General features: G+C 48.4%; 2 protein-coding genes across 6 annotated transcripts in view; one reads left to right on the top strand and one right to left on the bottom strand.

The window, feature by feature from the left end:
• The window catches only part of HLCS (holocarboxylase synthetase), a 212,656-nt gene extending 197,311 nt beyond the window's left edge, over nt 1-15,345 (top strand). For 3 of the 5 annotated variants that reach the window (XM_088835032.1, XM_055416230.2, XM_055416227.2), the window contains 5 exons: nt 4,545-4,612; nt 6,088-6,248; nt 7,816-7,930; nt 10,083-10,296; nt 12,095-15,341. In XM_088835032.1, coding sequence (XP_088691158.1) covers nt 4,545-4,612; nt 6,088-6,248; nt 7,816-7,930; nt 10,083-10,296; nt 12,095-12,266 — 730 coding nt within the window. In that variant the 3' untranslated portion in view covers nt 12,267-15,341. Of the gene's footprint in view, nt 1-4,544; nt 4,613-6,087; nt 6,249-7,815; nt 7,931-10,082; nt 10,297-12,094 lie in introns of all 5 variants that reach the window. The other 2 variants (XM_088835039.1, XM_055416228.2) reach the window with 2 other exon arrangements.
• Nucleotides 15,346-15,531: 186 nt separating this feature from the next.
• Nucleotides 15,532-26,882, bottom strand: part of SIM2 (SIM bHLH transcription factor 2) — a 52,327-nt gene continuing 40,976 nt past the window's right edge. Inside the window, exons 8-11 of the mRNA XM_055416244.2 lie at nt 23,790-23,937; nt 22,250-22,418; nt 21,321-21,729; nt 15,532-19,158 (exon numbers count right to left, since the gene is read on the bottom strand). Coding sequence (XP_055272219.1) covers nt 18,710-19,158; nt 21,321-21,729; nt 22,250-22,418; nt 23,790-23,937 — 1,175 coding nt within the window. The 3' untranslated portion in view covers nt 15,532-18,709. The remainder of the gene's footprint in view (nt 19,159-21,320; nt 21,730-22,249; nt 22,419-23,789; nt 23,938-26,882) is intronic.

Here is a 26,882-nt window from a genome sequence, read left to right as displayed (position 1 = left end):
CTTTTCTGTTTTGTACTTTGCTGTGTTTTTCCAGTAACTACACTCATAACTTAAAGTAACCACAGCTAATATTTTGGTATATTTCCTAATAATTTTTCAAAGTATATTTTAAAGCACCTGTGCAACCATGCTGCATATTGGAATTTCCACACTCTTTAAATCTTCTAATGGTGTTCAGAGGACATTTGCCTGTATCGCTGATGGCTTTATGATATTTTTTCATGTTGGGGATACTATGATTTTGTTTCTTTCCTCTATTGTGGACAGTTTGTACTGTTTATGATTTTTTTCACTGTGCAATGCTGTGATGCAATAGCTGTGTCCCTTAATTATTGTTTCCCTGTCTGAATACTCCTTAGAATTCAATCTTAGGGACATAGTCACGGGGTGAGGAGGTATAAAAATTTTAAGGCTCCCATTGCATATGAACAGACTGGTTTTAAGAATGTCTGCTCATTAGTTACAAATTAAATAAGGTCTTGTTCATTGGTGATAATAAAATGGATGCTACAGGTGACTGTTATTATCTTATTTTTAAAGCAGGTCTTTTAGTCCTATTCTTTGACATATTTACAAATATGCGTGTGTGCTAAGTCACTTCAGTTGTGTCTGACTCTGCGACCCAGTGGACAGTAGCCCTCCAGGCTCCTCTGTCCATGGGATTCACCAGGCAAGAATACTGGAGTGCGTTGTCAGCAAATACTATATCTAAACATAAAAACCATTCTTCTTTCCCTCAAATTTTTCAAAAATAATTTTCAAATTAAATGCAAGCAGTCATCAATGGATAAAGAAGTTGTGGTGTGTGTGTGTGTGTATATATATGTATATATAATGAACTGTTAGCCATAAAAAGGAACGAATTTGCGTCAGTTCTAGTGAGGTGGAATGAGAAAAACAAATGTCGTATATTAACACACGTATACGGAATCTAGAAAAATGGTAATGATGAACCTGTTTGCAGGGCAGGAGTAGAGACTAGACACAGAGAACAGCCTTGCGGACACAGTGGGGACAGGAGAGGGTGGGGTGAACTGAGAAAGCAGCATCGGTGTGTATACACTACCGTATGTAAAACAGACAGCTGGCGGGAAGTTGCGTGTAACACAGGGAGCTCGGCCTGGCGCTCGGTGACAACCTAGAGGGTGGGGTGGGGTGGGATGGGGTGGGAGGGGACAGTTGTGTGCCTGTGGCTGATTCATGTTGTTGTACGTCAGAAACCAACACAAACTGTAAACCAAGTACCCTCCAATTAAAAATAAAATAATTTTTTTAAAAAACAGGTAAGCAGTCACCTTAAAGTTTAAAAAATAAAATCTTCCTAATATATCCACAAGTATTCTTTTGTTGAATCTCCCTCCCTCGCTTTTCTGTGAATTTTACATAGTTGGTGTAAAAGTGTATGTGGGTTTCATATCCTGTTTTTTAAAATTGAAAATTCTATTGCAAGCATTTCTTCTGTGTTATGTAATCTTCATAATTATCATTTATAGTAACTGCAGATTATTCCACCGACCTCATTTCCCTAGTGAACTCTTAGGTTTTTTCCAAATTTTCATTTTTATAGCACTGTGGTAAGTATGGACTATTTCTTTAGGTTTGAATCCTCAAAGTGGATTGATTTGACTCTGAATGTAAACTTCCGTTCACTCAAAACTTTCACTAGCTCATACTGGTCTGTCTTCTAGGTTAGTTTTAATTATTGAAACTTAATTCCCACAGCCACGTGACATTCTGGGTGCTCTGGCTGGCAGAGCACGCAGTGGGAACTGCGATGTCCTTAGTAACAAGGTGGTCCGGGCCCTGCCCTGTTTGCCAGGTGAGCCTTGGGGCTCCGTGTATTTCAGCCTGAAGCTATTGTTCAGTCGCTAAGTCGTGTCCAACTCTTTAGTGACCCCATGGAGGGAACCCACCGGGATCCTCTGCTCATGGGACCTCCTAGGTCCCATACTGGAGTGGGTTGCCATTTCCTTCTGGGGATTTTCCCGCCCCGGGGATCAAACCCGCGTCTTCTGAATTGACAGGCGGATTCTTTACCACTGAGCTAGAAGGGAAGTGTACCAAAACAGAGCAGTCTCTTCCCGTGTCCTGGTGGTACCCAGTGCCTGCCCCTGGCTGCTGATCACAGGAACCGTTTATTAAACAGCCTTTTCCAACAAAGGAAAAAACCACAGAAGTGGGAAGGTAGTCATTATGTAATCTGCTCCCCTCACCCCCCACTTCCCTCCTTTTTCTATTTCCTTCTGTCAGAACAACATCAGCTCTGGTTGGAAATGCACTTTGGGTGTCTCCTTTCTGCTAAAGCAACCTAGTGACTGCACCTTTGGAGATGCAAATTTTCCATTTTGCCAAAGTTCATAAATGCTTCTTTGTCGACCGTGAGCCATGTGGCTCGGCCCCCAGAGCTATCTCATATCGCACAAATAACCCTGGCGGTCTTCACCTGGCTCAAACTAAGCATTACCCATTCCCTCACTGCCCGCCCCTTCATTGTTTACCTCCTCGCAGAATTTCCTCTTGGCCTTCAGCTTCACAAGCTCAGTCTTCTCATCAATATGCCCTGTTCACTGCTGCCAAGCCTCCAGCAAGTTTAGTGCGTATGTTCCCTTCATCATTTTTCTTTGTTCTGGAAGTCTGTGTTTGGTTTCTGAACCTTCCCACCTCCCACGCCTAATTCCACCGTGGCTGGCTTTAGACATGACTATCTACCATCTACCTGTTTATTCACAGAACATCCGAGATGGAAAGAGCCTTTGCATTCTACTCACACATGTAAAATCACCTCCCCCCATCCCCTTTGCATAGAAAACTTCATTAGGTGTCCACCCACCCCAGAGCCTGGCAGCCTTTGGAGCCTAGGTGAAGGTGGCTGGGTCTCTGCTGAGCCAGAGAAGACAGTGTTATCCCCCTCCTGGACAAAGCTTCCTTCTCTGGATTTTCCACGCAAGAAAAGGATGTTTTATTCTTGGAGCCCAGCAGCGTATAAGCAGAGCTGATCTCAATGGGTTATTCATGGTGTCCAAGAGAAATACCTCTGGAGCTGTATTTCATGTGAGATGGAAGTGGGCTTGGCACCCAGACAAGGGGGCTGCCTGCTCGCTGGCAGGCCCTGTGCCTGTCGGCCCGGCCCGGCCCCTGCCCCGGGTGGCCGGGCTCTCCTTAGCAGCCAAGGGCTCCCCTCCCCGCGCCTGGGTGCTGCGAGGCTCTGCCCACCAGGGTCACAGAGAGGCGGTCTGGGTGTTTTGGCCTTTAAGTGTTTTCCTTCTCTCACTGTGTCTAACGCTCCACTCCATTCCCCGAGCCGGACAGAGAGGAGGAAGTGCTTTCCGAGCGTGGTCCCTATGCTCAGCGCAGGGATGCTCTGGAACCCACCCTCGAAACAGAGTACCACCTCGCTGTCACCTCCGCCCTTGCTGCTCCCCTCACCCCCAGAAAGTATTTCAGAGACATCCTGGCGGCTGCACTACAGGTCTGATTTTTTACTTTGTTTAGTAAGTCCTACTGAGAGCTAGGGGGCTTCCCAGGTGCCAGTATTGGAAAAGAACCCGCCTGCCAGTGCAAGAGACAACAGGTTCGATCCCTGGGTTGGGAAGATACCCTAGAGAAAGGTGCGGCAACCCACTCCAGTGTTCTTGCCTGAGAATCCCAGAGACAGCGGGGCCTGGCGGGCTACAGTCCGTGGGGTCGCAAAGCAGACACAACTGAAGCGACTTCGCACGCACTGAGAGCTATGCCTGCTCATTTCCTGGGAATGCAGAGGAAAACCTTCCCAGTGTGAGTTAAATATGTAGAATGGAGCTGGGAGGAAATTCTCAGAGTGAGGGTTTTTTTTTTCCCCCCTTTCCTTTTCTTGGGGGAAACAAAAAAGTTTATGTTGACTCTTTTGCTGGAGATACAGCACACATTTCTACTCTTCCCCCAAAGGCAAGTTTGTATTCTTTTAAATAAAAACCATTTTAAAAGCAGAACTCAAGCCTAAAAGGATCCAAGGTTCTCCTGAGTTCTCAGAAGGTGTAGATTTATTTACTATAGTTAAAACATAATTAGTTCTCGGGGGATAGTGTGTCTTTTAAACGGCTTTATTGCCACCATATTAGTTTTCTGAATAATCAGAAACTTCTGTTATGATTATGTTCCAGTGTGCAGACAGAAACACGCCGTAAGTAGAAACAAATGTCAGGAATTGCTAGTTGTCACTCGCAGAAGGGGACACACCTCAGTGGGGGGAGGAGGAATTTGATAGGCTATTCCGTAGAAATATAACCTAACAACGTCTTGGATAAACTGAATGATAGCTTGGACAGGTACACGTGCCCCACCCCCAGTGCACCTTTTTTTCTTACTAAATGGTGCTTCCTGCATCCCTTTTCCATCATTCTCTCTCCATAAGCCGGGAACGGGCTCAGTATCCCTTGAAACCCGGAAGACAGCCCTTCCTCACTAACGCATTCGCGAATGGAAGCAAACAGCGTCCCCCACCTTGAGCCGAAGGCGCCCATGTCCTGTCCCAGTTCTGGCTGACCGGTCTTTCCCACCGTTTGCAGGCTGATGTTTGAGATGCCGCAGGAAATGGGTTTAACAGCCATCGCAGTCCGCCAGACGCAGGGCAGAGGTCAGTCATCTTTGTTACTGTTTGTGTTGTTTTTGTTTCCTAAAGTCTGTGACTCTCGTGGCCAGAGAGCCAACTGATTGCGTGTGCTGATCATCGAGATGACTCACGTTAGATGTTGTTTGTTTTCACATTGCCCTAAGATGGAGGAAGAGGAAGGGAAATTGATTAGAGGCGTGAACTTCAGTAGAATTCAAGTGTTCCCTCAAACCAAGATGTTTATTAAATCACTTGACATCCCCGGTGATGGTTTTAACGTTCTTTTACCTGCATCTTGTAAATCCCTCTTCCTGACACATTCTAGGCGTTGCCGTGTGTGAATAACTATGTTAGAGAGACATTTCTTTTCCTGAAGGTTCTCTGGGAGGTGCCTTCCGTATCTAGACCGACTGTCACACGGAGGGGTCTTCCATCTGCCAGCCCCCACCCTGGCTGGCACTGGAGTTTGCATGGAGTGGGCCCTCGATCAATGGTCAGTGCCTTTTCACAGAGTGACCACCAAGGAGCAGAGGGCTGTCCAGAGCTTCCACCCCCTGCTGACCTTCAGAGGCAGGAGCCCACATCCTCCCAGAATCCACTTGGGGTCCAGCCGCAAGCAGATTATTTCTGCTCAGGGGTCATACGTGGGCCACTGTCCCCGGCCCCTCCCCACCCCCCACAGGTACCAGGCAGACCCCCAACTTTTAACTCTTAGAGCCTCTTATGCCTTTCCCAGAAGCAGCAATGAAATGAGAAATCCACTGTTTCCACCTCTTTCTCCTGAGCACGTCTTTTGAACGTAACTCAAAGAAAGAAAAGAAAATGATTCAAGGCTGTGGTGCTCAATGAGGTAGTTTAAAAAAAAGGGCCAGGGAAGAGATTGTATTATACCTCTCTTTTGATTACTTTATTTCCCCAACTTCTTTTTTAAGAAAAATAACTCAAGAGTTAATATCAGCAATCATTTTTTCAAATTCAGCTTCTTTTAAAAAATAAATAAATAATAGCAAGCTGTAAGTCATATACCATCCAGTCCCGCCACTTAAAGTTTACAATTCTATGGTTTTGTCAGACCATCACAATTGGGATCACTTCCAAAAAAGTGGCTTCCAGGACCTCTCCTGGATCAGTGTAGGTTCGGTCCAGTTTCCCCATGGTCTCTGTTTCTGCCTGCATTGCCATATGGTGAGAGTTAAACCAAGAGTGATGTTCAGACCCTGTGTAAGACTTTGAATCATCAAAGCATGGATGACATGAGGCAGAACATTATGCTAATTGTTGGAAACTTGTTCAGCCACAGAGCTTCAGATTTTAAATTGCTTCTCTCTTGTTGAGTTAACCCCAGAATCTCCAAGCATTTTCCTCAGTCCCGGTTTGTTCCAGCGGGACAGATCCTCCGTTTGTGTTTCTGAGCCCTCTACATATTTTCCGGCATTATGGGCACCTCAGTCTGCTCACAGGTCAGGCTGGCTGGTTTCCTGACGGGGCTTGTGTTCCAGGGCGGGGAAAGAATGCTTGGCTGAGCCCCTTGGGATGCGCCCTTTCCACCCTGCTGGTCTGCATCCCGCTGAGATCCCCGCTGGGACAGAGGATTCCGTTTGTCCAGCATCTGATGTCCCTGGCTGTCGTAGAGGCGGTAAGATCCATCCCCGGGTACCAGGTATGTGCAGTTCTTCACTGATAAATCCCTGCCGTGCATGCGCATCTCTATTTAGGCATGTTTGTAGTGTGTGTGTCTGAATGACTGCTGTGCGTGGAGCCTCAGCCTGCTTTTTGTAAAGCTGGAAGCCGAGAGCTCCTGGAGTTTTAAAAGCGCCGTCAGGTTGATAGCTGCTTCGGGCTTGCTGAAATGTGTTCATTTCCCAGAATTTCCCTTCTGTGCTGTTGAGAGATGTGTCCAATGTCGTAGTAAAGGCATGCATGCCTTTCTTTTCCTGTTCTTTCTTTTTGATTGAAGCACATTGGACTGGTTGAGTCTATTTATTTGTTTTCTGGTGAAAAGACTTTTTTTATAGGCCTAAACAAACCTCAGGCACCCAGCCTGTGTGCCTCAACTTCACAGTCGTGGCAGGAGGTAGAATTCCAGGTGGCCCAGGTTAAGGCAGTGCCATTCCCCGGAGGGCACAGGCAGCCTTGCCCAGGCCATATCCCTCAGGATGGAGATGCAGCAGGCCACTGGACCGCTCTATTTCTGTTGCCCAGGTTGACCGTTGGCACTTCATGGAGACTAATAAACTCAGTATCCTCTAATCAGTCAATTCAGTTCAGTCGCTCAGTCGTGTCCAACTCTTTGCAACCCCATGGACCTCAGCACGCCAGGCCTCCCTGTCCATCACCAACTCCTAGAGTTTACCCAAACTCATGCCCATTGAGTCGGTGATGCTATCCAACCATCTCATCCTCTGTCGTCCCCTTCTCCTCCTGCCCTCAATCTTTCCCAGCATCAGAGTCTTTTCACAGACTCAGCTCTTCACATGAGGTGGCCAAAGGATTGGAGTTTCAGCTTCAACATCAGTCCCTCCAGTGAACACCCAGGACTGATCTCCTTTAGGATGGACTGGTTGGACCTCCTTGCAGTCTAAGGGACTCTCAAGAGTCTTCTCCAACACCACAGTTCAAAAGCATCGATTATTCGGCGCTTAGCTTTCTTTGTGGTCCAGCTCTCACATCCATACATGATGTGATATGACTCAGTAAAATGTGTTGCTCCTGTGTATCTCCATAGCATTCTACTCAAGACATTTCTGCTTGCCTCTGGTTAGTTCAGGACCATCCTTCACTCTGGAGTAGGATCTCCTTAAGGAAAAAGAGCCCCCAAGAGTATTGTTCTCTGCCTTCAGCGCCCCCAACCCACCCCCGTCCTCCTCCCTAGCACATGATGGTCCACTGTGCCGTGGTCATTGATCTTGGGATAGTCAATTTAATTCCCAGGATGGGCGTCTTCAGAGTGCTTCTGATGACGGCACACAGTGATGAGGGAGAGGAGACTGAGATTCCTGTGTTCTTTAAGTCTCCTTCCTCTAGCCCCGTGGGGGACTTTAATACTCCAAGTATTGCTCCAAAGAGGTGATCAGCTGTCTGAAAAAGAAGAGAACATGAGACTCCCTGTCCCGTCTGTTTCTAGAACATTCTGCTCATCTTTGTGTTTTCTTGTTTAAGTTGGACAACCTCTCCCGGTCCCTTTGTGTCTTGAGACTGCTTGATTAATATGCAGATTTTCCTTTTAGGATATCAATTTGCGAGTGAAGTGGCCCAATGATATTTATTACAGTGACCTCATGAAGCTTGGTGGAGTTTTGGTTAACTCAACACTTATGGGAGAAACATTTTATATACTTATTGGTAAGTTTTTAAAGCCCTTACCCCCAGAATTTTTAGAGATGAAATGGCTCACACATGGCTCCATTGAGGGGAGTGGATTATCATCTGGGATTTCTTTTTCTTTGACCTTTGACTTACAGAACACAATATGTATGCAGAACAGGCCAGGTGGGTAGAAAGCCTTTCAGAGTGTTTAGCGTTTGGACCTCTGGCCGTGGAAACCACCACATGGGCGTCTCATCAAACAGGCGTTTTCTTCCACCTCTCTACACTCCCGCTTCTTGTTGAATTAGAAATGATGAATATGTCCACTTCGTTACTTGGTAATAAGAAAAGAAAAGTTAATTTCAAGGATGTCCTTGCATTCTTAATCTGACCTTTCCAGGCCATGGAAAAGTTGCCTTCTTTTTGACCTTCAGAAGACACCCTAGGCTGGTCAAGGTGAGGTAAAGATTCCCCGTTTCGCCTCAGCACATCCTCATCCGGCAAGGAGATGGATTCAGAAGCAGTTCGAGAAGTTCCTAGGTGTCCCTGGTCATCCAAGCATCACCTTCTCCCTAATGCCCAGAGGAGCTGGAGTGGGGTTCAGAAATCAGCAGTGGACAGAAAACGTGTGATGGTGTGTGGCAAGTGCCAGCCAGAGAAGACGCGGCGTATGTTTCCAGCGCTGCTGCCAACTGGCAGTGTTATTCTAGGGAAGTTATTTCCTCCCCTCCAAGCTCCGGCTCCCATGAGTAAATGAGTAACTGGGCTGGATACAGCAGTTCCAAATAGGGACAAATGATGGCTTCAGGGAGCTGAGGAATCCTCTGTCAGTGAGGGGGAAATGAAACATTCTTCTGAGAGAATCCATAGCTTTTATTGACGTCTTAAGGCCATGGGAGGTGGGCAGGGGGCACAGAGGGCATCTGTGGGGAAAGATTAAAAAAGTCACCATCAGTGATGCCTGCTGGTCCTTAGAAAGACACAGCCTAAGTTGACAGCAGTCCATGTGGCTCTTTTCCCAGGATCGTGCCTTTTCTGGGTACAGGGGAGCTTTTTCAGTGCTGCATACGCTTAGTTGAATGCCTTACACCAGCACAGGTACTTCTGCTGTGTGTATGTTGTTGATGAAAGCACAAACGAACGAACAGCTGCAGATTCTTCCCTGCTTTTGTAGTTGTTTGTTTTCCCCCAGGTGTCATTTCCATTGGTTTGTATTTTAGTAGCCAGTATATTTTTAAAAAATAGTAATAATCTGGGGCCAGCCAAGCCTTCCCTTCATACTGAAAATAGCTCAGAACATTTATCAAAAAGTACTGTTATGAATGTCATTGTTCTATCTAAGACAAGTATTTTGGGAACGTTTCTTCTCAGAGGCCCTGGAAAAATGGTCGGCTCACTTGCCTAGTTCTTGCAGTATTTCACTTCTTATTGAAGCCCTCTTTGAGGCTGATTCAGGGCTCTGCTGAAAACGAAGTCTCAGCTTTTCTGAAGAACCCCCTCACCCCCACCCGGCAGAGAACAGCGGTGTTAAGTAACGACAGAGATAAGCCGGTAACCCTCTCCTGAAGCTTTGGCTTAGGGGCCTGTGAAAGAGCCACTGAACATGGGTTGGCCCTCTGCCAACAGCGTAACCCTAGCACCAAAGACTTCCAAGGATAAAGCATTAAAAGATGTGTTTGGGGTTATGCCATGATCGAGGTTGGAAGTCTCTGAATCCAGAGTTTACTCCTTAAGACCTGAATAAAATTCTTTATTTTCAAGCATGTGTTCTGTTATTCAAGTAGAAAAAGAAACAAGAGATTTTATTTTACATCGGGTTCAGCACTGAGCTCCAATTCTTGGCTAGACCACAGGAGGTATCATTTCAGAAGCAACTCTGTTTTGTCCTGTTCATCCCTTTCTGCTTAATTGAATCCAATGTGACTTGCTTTTTTTTCCCAACTAATGTGTAATACGTTTGGAATGGCCCTGGTTTGATGAGGACATAAGGGAAGGATGAAACAGGAAGATGGACTCCGAGATGTAAGTCCTTCTCTAACTGGCCAGAGACAAAAAAGACTCGAAATGAGGACAAGGAAGCAGCAAGTTGAGCGTAAAAGCTGTAACTTTTTCCAGGCGGTCGAGAGAGACTTATGATGTCGTCAGTAGGTTGAGCTGCTCACCTTGTCCATCGTTTCTCTCCGTTCAGGCTGTGGATTTAACGTGACGAACAGCAACCCTACCATATGCATCAATGATCTCATCACGGAATACAATAAGGAACACGGGGCAGAGCTACAGCCCTTGAGAGCCGACTGTCTCATCGCCCGAACGGCGACCGTGCTGGAGAAGCTGATTGACACGTTTCAGGACCAGGGGCCCAACGGCGTTCTTCCTCTCTACTATAAATACTGGGTACACAGGTCAGTGCTGGCTTGTCTGCATCCTCTTAAAATCCCTTTACTAAGGCAATAGTTGAATATCTTAAAGCAAAACTAAACACGGGTCTGGGTACTCCTCTTTGACTGATGGATAAACCTGGGGGATACCACCTTGAGTGAGCGGCACCAGGAATGGGGACAAATGGGCAATCCCGTGCCTCCAGGTGGGATGCGCTGGGAAAGACACCGCATCCCTGAAGACTTTGCTGCCCCAGTGTGTGTGTGTGTTTAAACCGAGTCTGGTTGTGAGGCAACAGGTAAATCTTAAATTGTGGAACATTCTCGGTAACTATCATTTTCAAAGGGAGACCTCCCAGCCTCAGCCTTACCTGGGAACTTTGTTAGAAACACAAATTCTTTTTTTTTTTTTCCCTGTGTTCAAATTCTGTTTTTCTCCTTTGCTGACTTCTGTTTCTTGTATTAAAAATTTTTTATTTGGAGGATAATTGCTAAGCAAAGGTTGTGCTGGTCTCTCCCATACAACATTCATGTTGAATGCAGACCTATGTATCCCAGAGGTATACATACATCCCCTCCCTCTTGAACCTCCCTCCCACCCCCCACCCTCTAGGTTTTCACTGAGCGCCAGGTTGAGCTCCCTGTGTTATACGGCAGTTTCCCACTAGCTGTCTGTTTTGCATATGGTAATGTATATGTAGAAATCCAAATTCTTGACTCCTCCCTTGAGGCTGGGCCCCAGCACTCCTGTTTTAACAAAGGCTCCAGCAAGCTCTCAGGCACCTTAGTTTGAAAAGTACTGATGTTGACCAATAGGGGCCTCTACCTTTTAGCAATGTCAAGGTCTTAGAAACAAAGAGAAGGTGAGAGATTTTTGAGATTAAAGAAGACTCATGAGGCATGACAGCTGAATGCAATATGAGATTCATAATCATCCTGGAAGGGAGGGAGCACCCACAGAAGATATTAATGGGATGATGGGGACATTTGCACAGGGACAGATATTCAATAATGTATCAAGATCACATTTCTTGAGAGTGATAATGAGATTCTGGATTTAAGAAGATCATTCTTATTCTTATACATGCTGAAATATTTAAAGTGTCATGATGCCTACAACTTATTTTTAAATATCAGGAACCCCCCTCCACCCCCCATAAAACAGTGTGTGCTCACGCACACTGAGGGAAAACCACAAATATGGAAAATGTTATTAGTTAGTATAAGTGGAGAGGGTATATGAGGTTCGTTGTACTGTGTTCCCCCTTTTCTGTAGGTCTGAAATTCTTCAAAATAAAAAGGAGAAGGTGCAGCTTCTATATGTTTAAAACTGTTAAGAAGGCTGTAACTCAGTAGGTGCATTTGGAAAAATATTGAAAACAAGTAGAATTAGCATGCGTTTAACTTATAATCGATGCACCACAACTCGATAAAAGTCTTCTTTTCAGAAGGCAGCCGAATCTTATCTCAGCCAAAAAGCCTGGAGGGCTGCAGTGTTTTTTAAAGTGCTAGAGGGTGAAGGAGGTGACACAAAAAAGTCCTCCCGGATGTTCAGAATTAGAAGTGACAGTGTTTGCAAGAGAAGCAATTCTTAACTCTCTATTGGACTTGGTTATATTCTGGCAGTCACCAAGACAGTTCAGGCGGGACCAGTGAAAGGCAGAGCTCAGACCCAGATGCATTTTAACTGTATCCAGCCCAGCCTCCTCTCTCCCACCAGCCCTGAATCCTTTCCCATAACGGATAATTACTTAACTAATCGTCTCAAGCCGCCGCTGCCTGTCACGTGTCCCAGTGACCGAGGGCTGTTCTTCCTTTGCAGCGCTCAGCAAGTCCGCCTGGGAAGCGCTGAGGGACCAACGGTGTGGATAGTTGGCCTGGATGACTCCGGGTTCCTTCTGGTCCACCAGGAAAACGGCGACGTGGTGACGGTGCATCCTGACGGCAACTCCTTCGACATGCTGAAAAACCTCATTGTCCCCAAACAGCGGTAGTCCCCGCTGGGGACTGACAGACAGACTGAAGGGCAGAACCGAGGCGGGAGGTTTCCCCTTGGATTTCTGCCACCTTTCCTAGCCCATGGAGCTGGAAAAACTAAATCAGAGTTGTTGACGATTTTTTTTTTTTCCCCTCCAATTAACCTGTTCATTCTTAAATTTTTTTCGGGGTAGAGGGTCGATCGCTGGAAAGATTTAATTCAGGTAAAGACCTGCCATAGATGTGAGATTTGTTCTCCCCTCTTGAAATTGGATGTGTGTTAATTGGCAAAAAAAAAAGTTTTTACATGGAAACAGCAATGGAATAATTCACGTTTTCCAGTAGTGGAGATCTTTGTGTTCGCTCAGTCATGTCTGACTCTTTGCAACCCCACGGACTGTAGCCCACCAGGCTCCTCTGTCCGTGGGATTCTCCAGCCAAGGATACTGGAGTGGGTTGCCATGGCCTCCTCCAGGGGATCTTCCCAGCCCAGGTATTGCCTCTCTTGCATCTCCTGCAGTGGCAGGTGGATTCTTTACCACTAGCCACCTGGGAAGCCCAGTGAAGATCTTTATCCCTAGACTATTAAAAAATTTGTTTTAAAAAACTTTCAGGCCCTGGTCATTGGTGAGTTAGGAGTATGGTAACACTGTTTACAAGAATCCAGGGAGGTGTTTTCCTATAGGAACATACACTGGTACTTAGTCATGATTTTTGTTTGTTTGTTTGTTTAGTGAAGAAAAGAGAAGGTAGATTTCTAAGCCTTATTCTCAGCCTGGTGGTTTGTGGTCCAATAGCAATGTCTACATGTCTACAGAGGCACCCCTAGCTGCTTTGGTTGTAATGACCTTGTAGAAGAAATCAGTTAATTACTTTGACATTAATTAATGAGCTTTCCTAAGTTTAAATTGACTGAATATTCTGCCGTGATGGGATCAAGTTCAAGATCCTTAAAGCATTGATTAGGTAATTGCTTGGATGTGAGGGTGGGTGATTTGGCTCCAACAGCTGGAGATGAAGTCTCGCTCTCACACCACACGCAAAGGAGGATTTGGAGCTTTAAGCCAGCTTCGGGCTTGCTTTGAAATATAGAGCATTCCTGCAGGACTGCAGTGCACACAGCGTAGACGTACATGGCATTTTATTTGTAAGTCACAGTTTTTTGCCCCCTTTTCCCCTTGCCAAAAAAAGAGTTATTACTATTGCACACTGTCAGTTAAGAGCATGTGTGTGTGTGTGTGTGTGTGTGTGTGAAGTCTTAAAAGAAGATGTTCAAAATCTGATGCCCTGTGAGTCTCCATGAAAGAACAAAAGAAAGGAAGCCTTTTGATATGCATTTGCTCTTTCCAGATGTATTCCATGCTTTTTCCATGTAACTCCTATCTCCACTGAACTTGAGACGCATACACATTACTTTTCAGCCTGAAAAGGCCACTTTTTGTCTGCTTTTCTCTCTTCCTGCCAATCCCAACTGAAATTAGTGAAAAGTTGATGAGGCTCTCAGCTTTGAACAGAACCCCCTTATTGTGCCCTAGCACTGTCTTTCTCCAGCTTTACCCGGTCAGGCTAACTCCAGAAAGTTGTGGTTTTTGGTATAAAAATCTGTCTACCTTTAGCCAGGCACAGGCAAACCCCATTGAAGGAAAAAAATAACATGTTTAGTCAAGTACACTAACCCAGTATGTATGTTTTGGAAATGTAACTTGAAAAGATTTCAGAAGTCATTTTTTGCAAATATGGCTTCAACCAGAATTATTTTTCTTACCAAAACAAAACACTATCTCCTAAATGCCCAAGTCTAAATAAAAGTTTGAAGTCCACAGCACCCCAAATGTACCAAATGGACTCACCCTGGAGAGGGCATCTGCAAAATATCACTAAGAAGAAAGTTCTCAGGCTAATGTTGCAAGTTTGACTTCTCAAACTCTGTAATATAAGGCACGCCATCTCTCAGAGCTGCCATCGTTAACTTTTTGCATTTCTTTGGGGGCTTATTTAATGAAAAACATGCTATGATTTGTTTTAAGCTGAAGTCCTACTCTAGACAGTCTGCTTTAGGGAAAAAATGTTATCATTTAATTTCCTTTTGGTAAATTAAAACTAATGAAGTGTGGCCATGTCACAGCAGATGGAGATGCTCTGGGCATATCGCTTTGCCCCTGTGCTTTCAAGACTGTTCTTATTTCTTACTTGTGCCGACACCCTGTTGTCTTGAGGGAGGCAAAATAGACTTGGAGCAGATGCTGCATTTTGCATAAACCTGACTTTGCCTCAGATGAACCAAAGACTTTTGAAACTCTGCTTCCTATAGAACAGCTGGATAAAGGCATTTTGCTTACAGCTGTTAGCATTAGGAGAACTTGCTACACTGCACTGGTCAGTTTGGGTGCTGTGTATGTACCCAGCGATCCAGGATCTCAAGGAGCTTTAAAGTCTTAACGAGAAACTTCGTGTTTTCCTCTTAATCTTTAAACAAGCACCTACACTCAGGATTGACATGTGCTTTGGGGATATTTGAATTGTGCCCTAGTGTAGAGGCTGCACATTGAGCATCTACCATGTTATGTGAAAGGCAGGAAGGACATCAACGCCTCGGGGCTGGTAGCAAATTTCAGAGGAACTCTAAAATAGGACCCAGCAATAACTGGGCTTCCCATGCCGCTCCCCCCCCCAACCCCGCCCCCTCAGCGTTCCTTGGCACTGGTCATCCTGGCAGCGTGTACAGTCCTGGGGCACAGTCGGAAGGATCTGTCCCCCCAGGGGCTCTCTGCTGCAGCACAGCAGACTGCCCGATGTGGGAGCAAGTGGTCCAAGGCGGGGTGGGTCCACAGGCCCACACCTGGGGTACCACGCACCCCCACCCCCACCCCCTACACACGCGGGGAGGACTACGTGGGCACCCTGCACCCTGGAGTCTGGGAACCGGGAGAGAAGCCAGCCTCAGCCAGCCGTTTCGGAATCCATAAAGGAGACGTTGTAGGCTTACGTTCTGTAGGTCTGTTTGGTCTTAATGGGCAAAGAATGGAGAAATAGGTATTCCTAACTACTATGCACATTTGAAATAAAGCGTTAAACCTCTGCATTTTTAGTTTTTCAAAGACTCATCTCTGAAACATAATTACTTTAAACCGATGCCTATAAAAAGCAAGTCTACCAAAATAAACTTTGAGACTTTCTCTGTAGTTTGGGCTTATTTTTTATTTTTACCATGTTTCATTTGTCAAAATAAACAATTCTTTTCGGTTACAATATTTTTAAAATTCATATTTAAACATTTTAAAAAATAAATAGTTTTACATCATAAGGAATAGGTATGTGTAAGTATTAAGAAACTGGTTGCTTTTTTAAAAATGTAGTTGTGTAAAATGTGTTATGTATCATACAAAAGAGAAGTCATATTACTCCCAAGAATGAAAGTCAGCAAACCCCAAAAGTTCAAAAAAACTTAACTAAAGTGAGAAATACATTTAATAATGTAAATTTTTAACAGCAAATTTAACGTAAGAACATGTTCTGTTCTTGTCCAATTGTTCTTCCTCTTTTGTGAGAACTACTTGACTTTTGTCTCTACATTTCTTCCCCAAGATTTCAACCTTATTTATCATACTTAAGTTTAGGAATAGCTTGAATAATGCATCTTCAATCACTCAAGGGCTACAATTCACTAAAATTTCCACAGTAATTTTGTGGAATTTATTTGAAATTTTTCTTTATCTGCAGCAGCCCCCACAGCCTACCTTAACCATCTTGAAAGTGTTAGTTGCTCAGTCGTGTCCAACTCTTTTGCGACCCCATGAACTGTAGCCCGCCAGGCTCCTCTGCCCATTGAATTCTCCAGGCACAAATACTGCAGTGGGTAGCCATTCCTTTCTCCAGGGAATCTTCCCGACCCGGGGATCAAACCCAGGTCTCCTGCATTACAGGAAGGTTCTTTACCATCTGAGCCATCATAAACTACAGTAGACTTTATACAGGATTCATTGATGATGTAAACCTCTCCCATCCTTAGGATCCAAGGGAGGAAAGCATGGCCATTGGACTTAATATGATCAAGGGGGTGGGGGTGAGGGAGCAGAAAATACAGGCTTTTACAGATTTTCTCAGAGCAGCACTTCACACCCTGTTCACTTCTCTACAAAGGTATGAATGGAATGGCTTTTCTAGAAAGGGCTTCCAAGAACATAAAGGAATTCCTTTCCCTTGGAGGCCCAGTGGAAGGAGGGCCAAACCAGTCTTGAACTAGGCTTATTTTTGAAATCCATTTCATCTGGCATTTTTTTGTCAACCTGTTAGGAACCACTAACTACATTTTTCTTTTTTTTGTGAAAGACATGCGTATTTATTAACAGGCTTTCTCTTCCAGAGCCTCACAGAAGTCGAGAAACAATATCCCCAAGCTTAAATGTGCAGACTAAAAGATGGAGGGAACAATGTCAGGTTGACAGAGTAACTGCCCTGCTAACTTTGCACAGAGCTGCCGTTCGCCTGGAAGCCAGCTTGCATGGGAATCTTTCTTCATGTTCTAGGTTATGAAAACTGCAATGTTTGTTTAGGCAAGGAAGTTTTTCCTAGTACACATCCTATTTTTCAAGTACACATACCTTCATCATTAAGCCAATTTATGTTAAGGTTTATAAATCTATAACGGTTTTCTTTGCTAACAGTAACATCTGGTCTTAAACTGCTCCAGAAGTCCTCACAGTTGTATTTATTTATACAGCCCCCAATGATTAATAACAAGATAGACACAAACGTATTTTACGGTACTTTATTGAAAAATGTCAAGTGAATCTCCTGCTCATCAAACCTGCACCTTCCAGGAATCAAGGGTTTAATTACGGGTCTGGATAGCATAAAAACAGTGCCCCAGGCCGATTTTCTGTGTGTCTACACTCAGAGCGAGCTGCTCATGCGGTATGGCTAAGTGCAGTGTAGAGGTGTATGCACTGGATTCTTCTGACCTCGCCTCTTCACTGCAAAACACATGTTCTTAAATTTGCAAACTGTACCATAAGGCAACGGAACCATCCCAGAGAAGCAGGCAGGTCCTTCCACATTTTGAGAACAGTACATGTAGGCGCACTTGGATTCTAGGAACAGTGAGTCGAAGACTGGTGAACAACCTTTCCACTCTGAAAGGTGGACATAGTTTCCTAAAAGTAAACCATCTTGGAAAAAGCAGCAAAATGAGGGAGTGTTTATAGAGAGGAACAGATTGAAAAAGTGTGGTTCAATGCACTGATCCACTTCGGAGCCATGAAAGGATTTTTAAACGGTGAAATCTTGAAGCAAAGTATAAAAATAAAAATTAACGGGAGTGTATTTTAAACACACTGCTGGTGCTTTATAGAAAGATTCTTGTTCGCCTGTTACACGCATGACATGTTCATATGGAGTTTTCCTACTCTGTAGAAAATGCTGAAGACTTGTACATCATTTTCGTTATATCCTTTTAGCGTGTTTTCTTCTGCGAGGCGCAGTCCATTGACAAGTTTCCATATTGCACATGCAATTTAACTAACTTTATTAGCACTACTTGTAGCAAACACGAGCCTAGGGAATTACAGGTCTGCGTGGGCCAGGGGGACTTTGCTTGTCATCAGACTTGACAGGGGCAGCCAATCCACTGGGCACGGAAATCATCCACCTGTCACTCTCATAAAATATCTGGCTATATATATACTTTTTTTGCATTTAATGCCTATTCAATATATTCTGAAGGTGCTATTCTCAAGAGTTCACGGGGTTAGGAGGGAATAAAAACTGTGAATGCACTTGAGAAGCACACCCACATTCACCCCCTTGGTCTCGGTTTGTCGATGTTTGTATTCAAGGGTTAAATGAAAACAACAACGTTTAATGAGACTCATGAATGACTTGAAGACTGCGGAGTTGTCGTCCATTCAGGGAACTTAAATCATCACATTCTGTCTTGACTTAACCTAAAAAGGGCAAAGAACACAGGAAGCTTCCCGGGCGGCCACCCGCTGGCCCATCTATCTGACCATCTTTCGGGTGGGGTGACCTCCGCAAAGTGGAGGGTGTCTGGAGATGTTACAACTGCTACCCCCCAACCCGCAAAAAGCGGGTCTGTTACTGAGCATCGGGGGCGCGCAGATCTGATTTCAAGGCGAGGAAACCAAGTCCCCCCCCAAGGTCGGAGTATTTGGGGCCACCCCTGGGCGCCCGCCTTTTCAGAACACCCGGCTCTCGAAGAACAAAACGTCGGGCGGTCAGGGTGTCCCCGACGCCGCCGCTTCTGCCCTCTACACGGCCGCTTATGGCATCTACGGTTTAAAAAAACAAAATCTAGAAGGCGGCGGAGTTCTAGTAAAATAGTCGTCTCTGTATAAATTAATTTAAACCGTGCATACACAGCTCGGCCCCGTGGACTCGGTGAGGCGGGGAGCCCAGGAGGCCGGCCTATGGCTTCTCCGCGCGGGCGGCCGGGCCGGGCGGGTCACCTGCCGTTGGTGATGATGACCGAGGCGCCCAGGTAGTGCGGCCGCGGCGCGCCGGGCGGCGGGGCGGCGGCGGGGCCGGCGGGGCCGGGGGCCCGGGCTCGCAGCGCGCCGCCCGCCGCCTCGGGGGCGCCGGGGCCGCAGGCCAGGCCGGGGGCGCCGGGCGCCGCGCCCCCCAGCGGCCCGCGCCGCGCCAGCACGCGGTGGTAGTTGAGCAGCACCAGCGGCAGCTGCGCGGGCGCGCCCGGGGGCGCCGGGGCCGGCGGCGCGCAGCACTCGGGGGGCGCGCGGCCCAGCGCCAGCCGCGCCCCGTCCCGGGCGGCCTGCCGGGCGGCCTTGGCCGGGCCCGGCGCCGGCTCCTCGCGGTAGTGGCCGCAGCTCGGGAAGCTCGGCGGCGGCGGCGGCGGCGGCGCGGTGTCCTCGCCGAACCTGCGCGCGGCGGCGGGCGCTGCGGGGACAGGCGACACGTTAGACGCCCGCGCGGGGGAGGAGGGGGCCCGCCCCAAGCGCCACCCACCCGGGGCGCCCGGAGGCCCCGGCGCCCGCCAAGTCCAATTGAAGAGGCAAGTGGCCTGTTCTAGGAGCCGCAGGAAGCAGTGAAGAGAAACAGGTGGACTTAATGTTAGTAAGAGCCTTGATTTAATGCCACAGAGCCGGAAGATTAGTTCAGTGTGTGAGCAGTATAAAAAGCAGATAAGGCGGTCTTCGTTTCTGCCTTCCAAATGCGGGCGGACGCTCGGACCACCTCTCATCGCACTGGCCACCCGGGGTTGGTGGCCACCATGCTGGGCAGCGTTTGTCTAGAGGCTTCCTTCCCCCGGCCCTACTCTTAGGTGGCCCCAGTCAGCCACGATCTGTTTTTTCTTGCTTTTCCCTCAGTGGGGAGGGTGGAGTGGTAATCACCCTGCTCCCTTTAGTACTGTCCTAATTAATGTCATAACCAGCATCACCAATTAGATGGTCTGGAATCAGTTAGCTCCCCTCCCCCCTTTTAAACCTTCAGACATCCTTTGTCTTCCTTTAGTATCAAAAAGACTAGGAAATCGATTACAAATTGCCCCCAATTATCACCTTTGGTCCAGTTTTTACCAAGTATCTGAAAAATGAAGTGGTTATTAACCTCTTTCACTTCCAAAATAGCAATTAAAAAAAAAATCAAATACTGTGTTATCTCATTGGTCAACACCCCCACACAAAGAAAAGTAATTCTTTCAAGTCCCGTCTCCAGTGGGTAATAGTTCCAGCTGTTATGACAACCCCTTTGCTTTTTCTTTCCCCAGGCTGTGCCAAGGAATCCCTGCTGTGGTTATTTGGGAGACCTGGTGCACTGACGGGTATTAGGAATGCAAATCTCAGGCTGCACTGCCCTGGTTGCTGGCATACTGTTTTCTGAACTGGTTACTTTTGAAAAACATGTCCTGGTAATCTCTGAGAATGTCAGATTTCTCCCGGATGTAGCCCTCTTCTTCTGTATCTCAAAGGCTTTTGAAGACTGGGGCACAGCACAGAGCAAGAAGTTTGCTCAGCAGCCATAGGAGCAGCAGAGCCCGACATGCCTCCAAAGAGCGAAGGAGAGGCGGGGACACCAGGCAGGTCACTCTTCTGGGGGCTTGTAATGTCCACCCAGCCTTCAGTGGTCCCGCGGGACTCTTGCAAAAACCTGGTCTACAGTCTCAGCAGTGGTCCAGGTGGCAGCTAACCTCAACCCCTTCCTCCTACCCTCTGCCTGGGGTTGTCCCTGGGAGGAAGCAGGGGTCTGTCTAGGCCTGGGGGCAGCTGGTGAAACCTCCACAGAGGACCTCTGCTTGGCTGCTCGCTGGATGGCCAATCCTGTCTGCCTGCCAAGCCCTGTGGTAGGTATGATCCACGTGGCTTGTGCTCCCATCTTACAGATGAAGAAACTGAGACCTGGAGAACCTGTGCTATTTGCCTTAGGGTGGGCATCGGCATTTCTGTCCCCGAGCCCGTGATTTTCCACCACTGCTTCCCATGCTTCGAAAACTGGCATGAGAAGAAAACCAATAGTGTCTCGTGTTCATTTTGGGGTGGAGTAGAAAGTAATCATTAAATACAGTTGGGGGTTCTCGGGACACATGTGCGGTGCTCAACTGCTCAGTCATGTCTGACTCTCTGCGTCCCCATGGATCATAGCCCGCCAGGCTCTGTCCATGGGATTTCCCCGGAGTGAGAATACTGGAGTGGGTTGCCATTTCCTTCTCCAGGGGAATCTTCCCAACCCAGGGATCGGACCTGCATCTCTTGTGTCTCCTGCATTGGCAGGCAGGTTTTTTTTTTTTACCACTAGCACCACCTGGGAAGCCATATAGGAAGTCACGTTGCCTCCCTTTTAGGGAGCAAAGGGGGCCCAGGACTTCTATGGAGGGTGGCCGAACACCCCATCTCCACCATCCCTGGTGCCCACAAGGCACATGGGTGTGGTCGCAGCCTTGGGAAGCACTCGCAGTGAGGGTGGGAAGGCATGCCCACTCCCGCTCAGAGGCAGAAGGAAGGGCCTGTTTGCCCAGAGCCTGGGCATCCTTTCTCCGTCTGCCACCCACCGCCACCGCCGTCCACCGTCCTGCCCGCGCCCCTCGTGTAAACAGGACCCACCTTCGTAGTTTGGCATCAGGCTGTGCCGAGCAGGGTTCCCCAGCGGCTCGGAAAGGCTCTTAGCCGGAGACGGGCTGCCCGGCACTAAGGGGCTGGCGTAGTGCCACTGGCACTCGCCGCCGGCTGGCAGGGCGCTCAGCAGAAAGCGTGCCACCTCGCATGGGGGTCCCTGGGGCTGCCCGAACTTGGCTGGCAGCACGGGCTTCTTGCTGCTGAAGACGTGAGAGTCCAGAGGGAAGGGTCCGTAGTGATAGGAGAAGGGCAGGCTGTAGGATGGGGCATACAGAAGGTCGCCGCCTTCTGAATGGAGCTGCTGTTCTGGGGGAGCTGGGCCATGGGCAGGGGGGCTGGCCCTCCAGCTTCCGAGCTGGCCGCACTCCAGTTTGTCCATTTGGAACGAGCCGTACTGCTGCCGAGCAAAGAAGACGGATGAAGGGCCTGCCGGGGGTGGGTGGCCGGCGGCAAGCTGCCTGCTCACCTTGCAGTGCCTGCCCATGTCCTGGGGCCCTCCGGGGACCCTCCTCCCTCTCCCCGCCCCGCATGGAAAGAGATCACCTCACCCCCAAGTGACAACACAAGCCATCTGCACCTTCGGAGAGCTTGCAAAAGACTTTTTAAAAAAAAGAGATGGAAGTGTTCCATTCTAGACAAAAATGCTCTGGAAACACAGGGCCCCAGAGTCCTGAGCCCCGACTACACGGACTCTGATCAGTCTCCCCGAGGGAGTCTTCTGTCTCCGAGATCTGACTAACCCACCTGGCCATCAGCTTGGTCTGTCTCCCCCAGGCCGAGTCTCTACCCTGGGGGCAGGACGGCCAGAGGGACTCTGCCTCACCCCGAGAAACTCCCGGGCAGGGAGACCCCTGAATGCGGCCGGGGCTTCGCGCTTCCTTCAGGTGCCTCGAGCCCTGGCGGGTGGCGGTTGTTACCTGTGCAGGGTAAGGGTTTGCTCTCAGCTTCGTCTTCATCTTTGTGTTTTTGGGCTTAGCTAACTTCCTAGTTTCTTGTGAGGTAGGCAAGGAGGTCCTCCAGGAGTCCTGGGACTTGGATGTGGACACCTGGTCCAGGGACAGCTGCAGTTCCTTGTACTCGATGTCCCTGAGGAGCCAGACGGGACAGGTCATGTCCATGGGCCACGAGGAGGGACACCCTCCCAGGCCCGTTCCTGGGGTGAGTTCATCTGAGAAGCTCCTCCGTGTCACTGCACTAAGAGATGCGCTGGGCTTTGAGGGGTGGCCCCCCTCCCGCCGTTGTAACTCCTGCAGCCTTGGGCTTGGAGACCCCTGGAGATGCTGAGCCAGCCTGGTGTTCCGTGGCAGGAAGACAGGGAGCATGGAGTAGCTCTCTCCCACCTAACGGGGCCCTCAGGCACATTTCCTGGGGACACCATGCGCCACGAGGCAGGATGTCAGGGCAACAAGGAAAAGGTGGAAACTGCTCGTGATCAACTCAGTGTCTGTGGCCTGGCTGCTTCCCTATTTAGCACCAGGGAGGCTGAGTGGGGTCCCGAGGGTCCCAGAGCCTGGCTTCCAACCTCGTCCACTTCCACACTTGGGACCCATTTCTGCCCTGAAGAGCCAGCCGGGCACCGGCACACTCATGGGAAGGGAAGTTGCCCCAGCCCATGCAAGTTGGCTCAGGAAGAATCATTGCGGGACCAAAATGCTTTCCCTACAGTTCTGCTAAAATCACTCTACCTCGAAAAAACAAACAAAAAAACCAAACATCCACCTCCCAACACTCCCCTCGCCCAAACCGCAAGCAACCTGATAATCATTATGTGAAAGAACAGAGCCCCGAACTTCACTGCATTAGACAGAAAGGCACGAGAGGACCCCCGTGCAGGGTGTCTGGGGGGAACTGCAAGGACATGGAGTTCAAGGTCAGAGCTGGGCACAAAGTGATATAGCACATAACAGCATGGTGGGCAGGGAGTAATATTTGGTTCCAGGTAGACTTGTGTCCTGTGGGTTCTAATGGTCTTAACTGCCACTGAACTGAACTTCTGAGGACTTAAAGGCAGTAAATATCATCATTTACGACAGGCTGTATAGGCAGACGTGGAAGAAGCGGGAGGAGCGAGCAGGATGGCCCGAATGTTAGTGGGCCCAGGGACTGTTATCTTTGTGTTCTACGTCTGGGACGTGCACCCCCTTTCTGTCGTGTTCAAGGTTGGGGGGGCATTGCCTGCTCGCCCTCTGCCGCCCACATCCCCGCAGCCGGGGCCGCCGTGCCCGGGGCAGGACCACGTTCCCACCGCTGCCCTCGATGCTGACACAGAAATCGTCCAGAACCTCCCGGACAACCAGACTGTCCAATAAAACAGAACAGCAGACAAGCGAACAGTTCCAGAAAGACACCATGAGCCAGAGATGGTGCTTGTGGGACCGACCGGCCGCGGGACGGGGTGGCAGGGGGCAGGGGGCGGGGCGGAGAGAGCAAGGAGAGAAACAAATACGTCTGACTTACGTGAGGACATAATTGACACTCACGATGCAGTGCGGCCGGGACGAGCGGCTGTTGTGCACGACGGTGGCGTAGCTCTGCACCCACACCCAGCCGCCCAGCTTGGACAGCAGCCGGTAGTACTTGGTGGTGACCTGGCCCTTCACCAGCACTGCAAGCACAAGGGGACGGGAGTCCCGAGGGACAGTTAGCTGGGCCTGCCCGTGCAGAGGCTGCCTCCCGCGGACGACCTAGAGCCCCAGTTCTGGGCCTTTCTGGGGCGGAGGACACCTTCGAGAACTTGACAAAGGGTGTGAGCTTCCTCTGAAGAAAGATGCACTCACACACACGCACATGCACACACGCAGGGTTTTTGCTTCCAATTTTACGGGGCCCACGGAGCAGCCTCTCCCCTCCCGCGTGAAGAACTCTAATTTAACTGCTTTCACCGGCAGAAGCATCAGTCCCCAGACAAGACTGTCACCTGGCAGAGGGATAAAACTGGTTTTGCTTTTTAGTTTCTAAAATGCCATAATTAGGCTAAAATCCCTGGAACTCTTAATAGGTATAAGGAATAGGGAGTGATGTAGTTATTTAAACACAGCATTAAATTAAGTGCATTCAAAAAAGTGTCGAATGGCTACTGATCTTTGCTGTTCCCCAGAACTGTGTGTGCACTGTGTGTGCTATGTCTGTTACTCCGCTGCTGCTGCTGCTAAGTCGCTCAGTTGTGTCCGACTCTGTGCGACCCCATGGACGGCAGCCCACCAGGCCCCCTGTCCCTGGGACTCTCCAGGAGAGCACTGGACTGGGTGCCATTGCCTTCTCCAATACATGAAAGTGAAAAGTGAAAGTCAAGTCGCTCAGTCGTGTCCGACTCTTCGCGACCCCATGGATGGCAGCCCACCAGGCCCCCCGTCCCTGGGACTCTCCAGGAGAGCACTGGACTGGGTGCCATCGCCGTCTCCGGTCTGTTACTCTACTGCCGTTCACACTTCTCTCCAGTATTCCCACCTGGGAAATCCCAGAGACAGGGGAGCCTGTCGGGCTACAGTCCACAGGGCTGCCAAGAGTGGGACACGACTGAGCAAGCATGCATGTTAACCCTAGTTCTCCCTCGGCCCACGGATTTCCCATGTTGCTCAGGTAGGAGAGACCTCTACATGGCTACGAAGCTGCTGAAAACTGGACCCATCTTCTCTGCAAGGCTGCAGACTCTGGACTGCTGGAGAACTACTTCTCAAGCCTCCAGGGGACTCCTGTACTGCACGGGTTCCCCTCAAGGCTTTCAGGGGCGCAGGGAGGGGGGCTGCGGGGGGTGGGGAGGAGGAGAATCGGTGACGTTTCTGTGGCAAAGACTCAAGGGCCCAGAGATCCCTTGTAGTCCTGCTTAGAATTCAGGAGAAAAGGGAGGGAGAGGTAACTGATGACAGGGAGGAGGATAAGTCAATTGTGGAGTACCAAGCAGCCATTGAAAGGATGATTGAGGGAACTTCCCTGGTGGTTCAGTGGTTAACAATCCACATTCCAATAAAGCAGATTATGGGTTCAATCCCTGGTCGGGGAACTAAGACCCTACATGCCCTGGGGCAACTAAGCCAGTGCACCGGCAACAGAGAGCCAATGATGCAGCCAAACGATGATGGATAAGAATTTATCATGTGATGGAGAATATGTATGATATAATGCTAAACAAAGAAAAGACAAGACTCAGAACTGCATCGAGTATAATCCTAATCATGTAAAAGGGTTTGCACGCACACACACACAGCTCACTGTATGATCCTGGACAAGTTACTAACTCCCTGAGTTACCCCGGTTATAACAGGAGGACAGTCACAGTTCCTACCCCATCGGGTGCTGTGAGGGTTACAGCATCTACGTGAAGATTTAGAACCGTAGCAGACGTGTGTGAAGGGCTCCGTACATACCAGCTTGTACTTATCAGACCGACACAATTACATGCGGTTTTCATTTTCTCTTTCTGATTCTCTGAATTTCCAACAAGCAGGGGGCGTTAGTTTTAAAAACAGTAGGAAAATTTATTTTTCATGTAGGCAAACAGTCTATGTGGGAGTGGGAAGTAAAAATACAAGGTGTATGAGTACCCCCACTCCTTAGGGATGAAGCCAGGGACAAACAAGTAACCACAGTCCGGCCCAGAAGCCGAAGCCGAGCTCTGGAACAGCACAGAGACCAGCTTTTGCCTTCCCAGGCTTAATGTCTACACCTCAGCGGGCTCACTGGGCAGGAACAAGATCCCATGCTGAAGACTGTAGCCCAAGGTAGTAGGTAAGAAGAGAGCCTTTCCAGCGCTTCTTTCTGAGGATCGCTTTTTTAAGTTTTTATTTTGGGGCTGTGCACAGGGAATCTTAGTTCCTGGACCAGGGACCGAACCTATGCCCCCTGCAGTGGAAGTGTGGAGTCTTAACCACTGGACTTCCAGGGAAGTTCAAAGGGTTGTTACTTGAACAACAAAATACAAGATTTCTAGTTCAGCTCATTTTCGAATACACTGCCTCATTTATCCCCCTACACCCATGGCAGGTGGGCATCGCCAGGAAACCAGGGCTAACACAGCTTGAGGACACGGCTGGGCCCAAGCCAGGTGCTCTGACTCTCATTTCTCCAGGTCTGCTGAGGCGGGATGGGGCGGCCTTTCGAAGGTTCTGCAAAGCTACTTGCGGGGATAGGTGTGAGCCAACGCACAGGGGAAACTCAGTTTACAATTTGCTCATGGCCCCTAAAGAGAGGCCACAGGGTCAAGCTGAGGCCCTGTCTGGGCTGAGACGTCCTCATTCTTTCTTCAACTGAAACGCTCGTTAATCTCTTTGGCTTTGAAATCTACTCCTTGCAGTATCTGTAAAGCCCCTGGGACTATGACAGTATACTTTTCCTTTTTCTTATACTTTAGGCTTCCCCTTAATCCTTACAATATTCCTAAAAATCTCCTCATAATCACCTTAAGCTACATACAATGAATATTGGAATATTTATCCCAAATGTTTTAGATGAGGGTTCAAATGGCAGAATTTGCATCTATTTTATTAGCTCTGACCCTTCCTGATTCTGCTAAGATTAAACTTAGGTACAGAGACCAAACAAATAAAGGTGTGT

The sequence above is a fragment of the Moschus berezovskii genome, chromosome 1 (assembly GCF_049115385.1).
Source record: "Moschus berezovskii isolate FMDL1 chromosome 1, NW_MosBer_1.0, whole genome shotgun sequence".
Classification (NCBI taxonomy): domain Eukaryota; kingdom Metazoa; phylum Chordata; class Mammalia; order Artiodactyla; family Moschidae; genus Moschus; species Moschus berezovskii.
The sequence above is the reverse complement of the archived record's forward strand: the minus strand, read 5'-3'. Positions and strand labels throughout refer to the sequence as shown.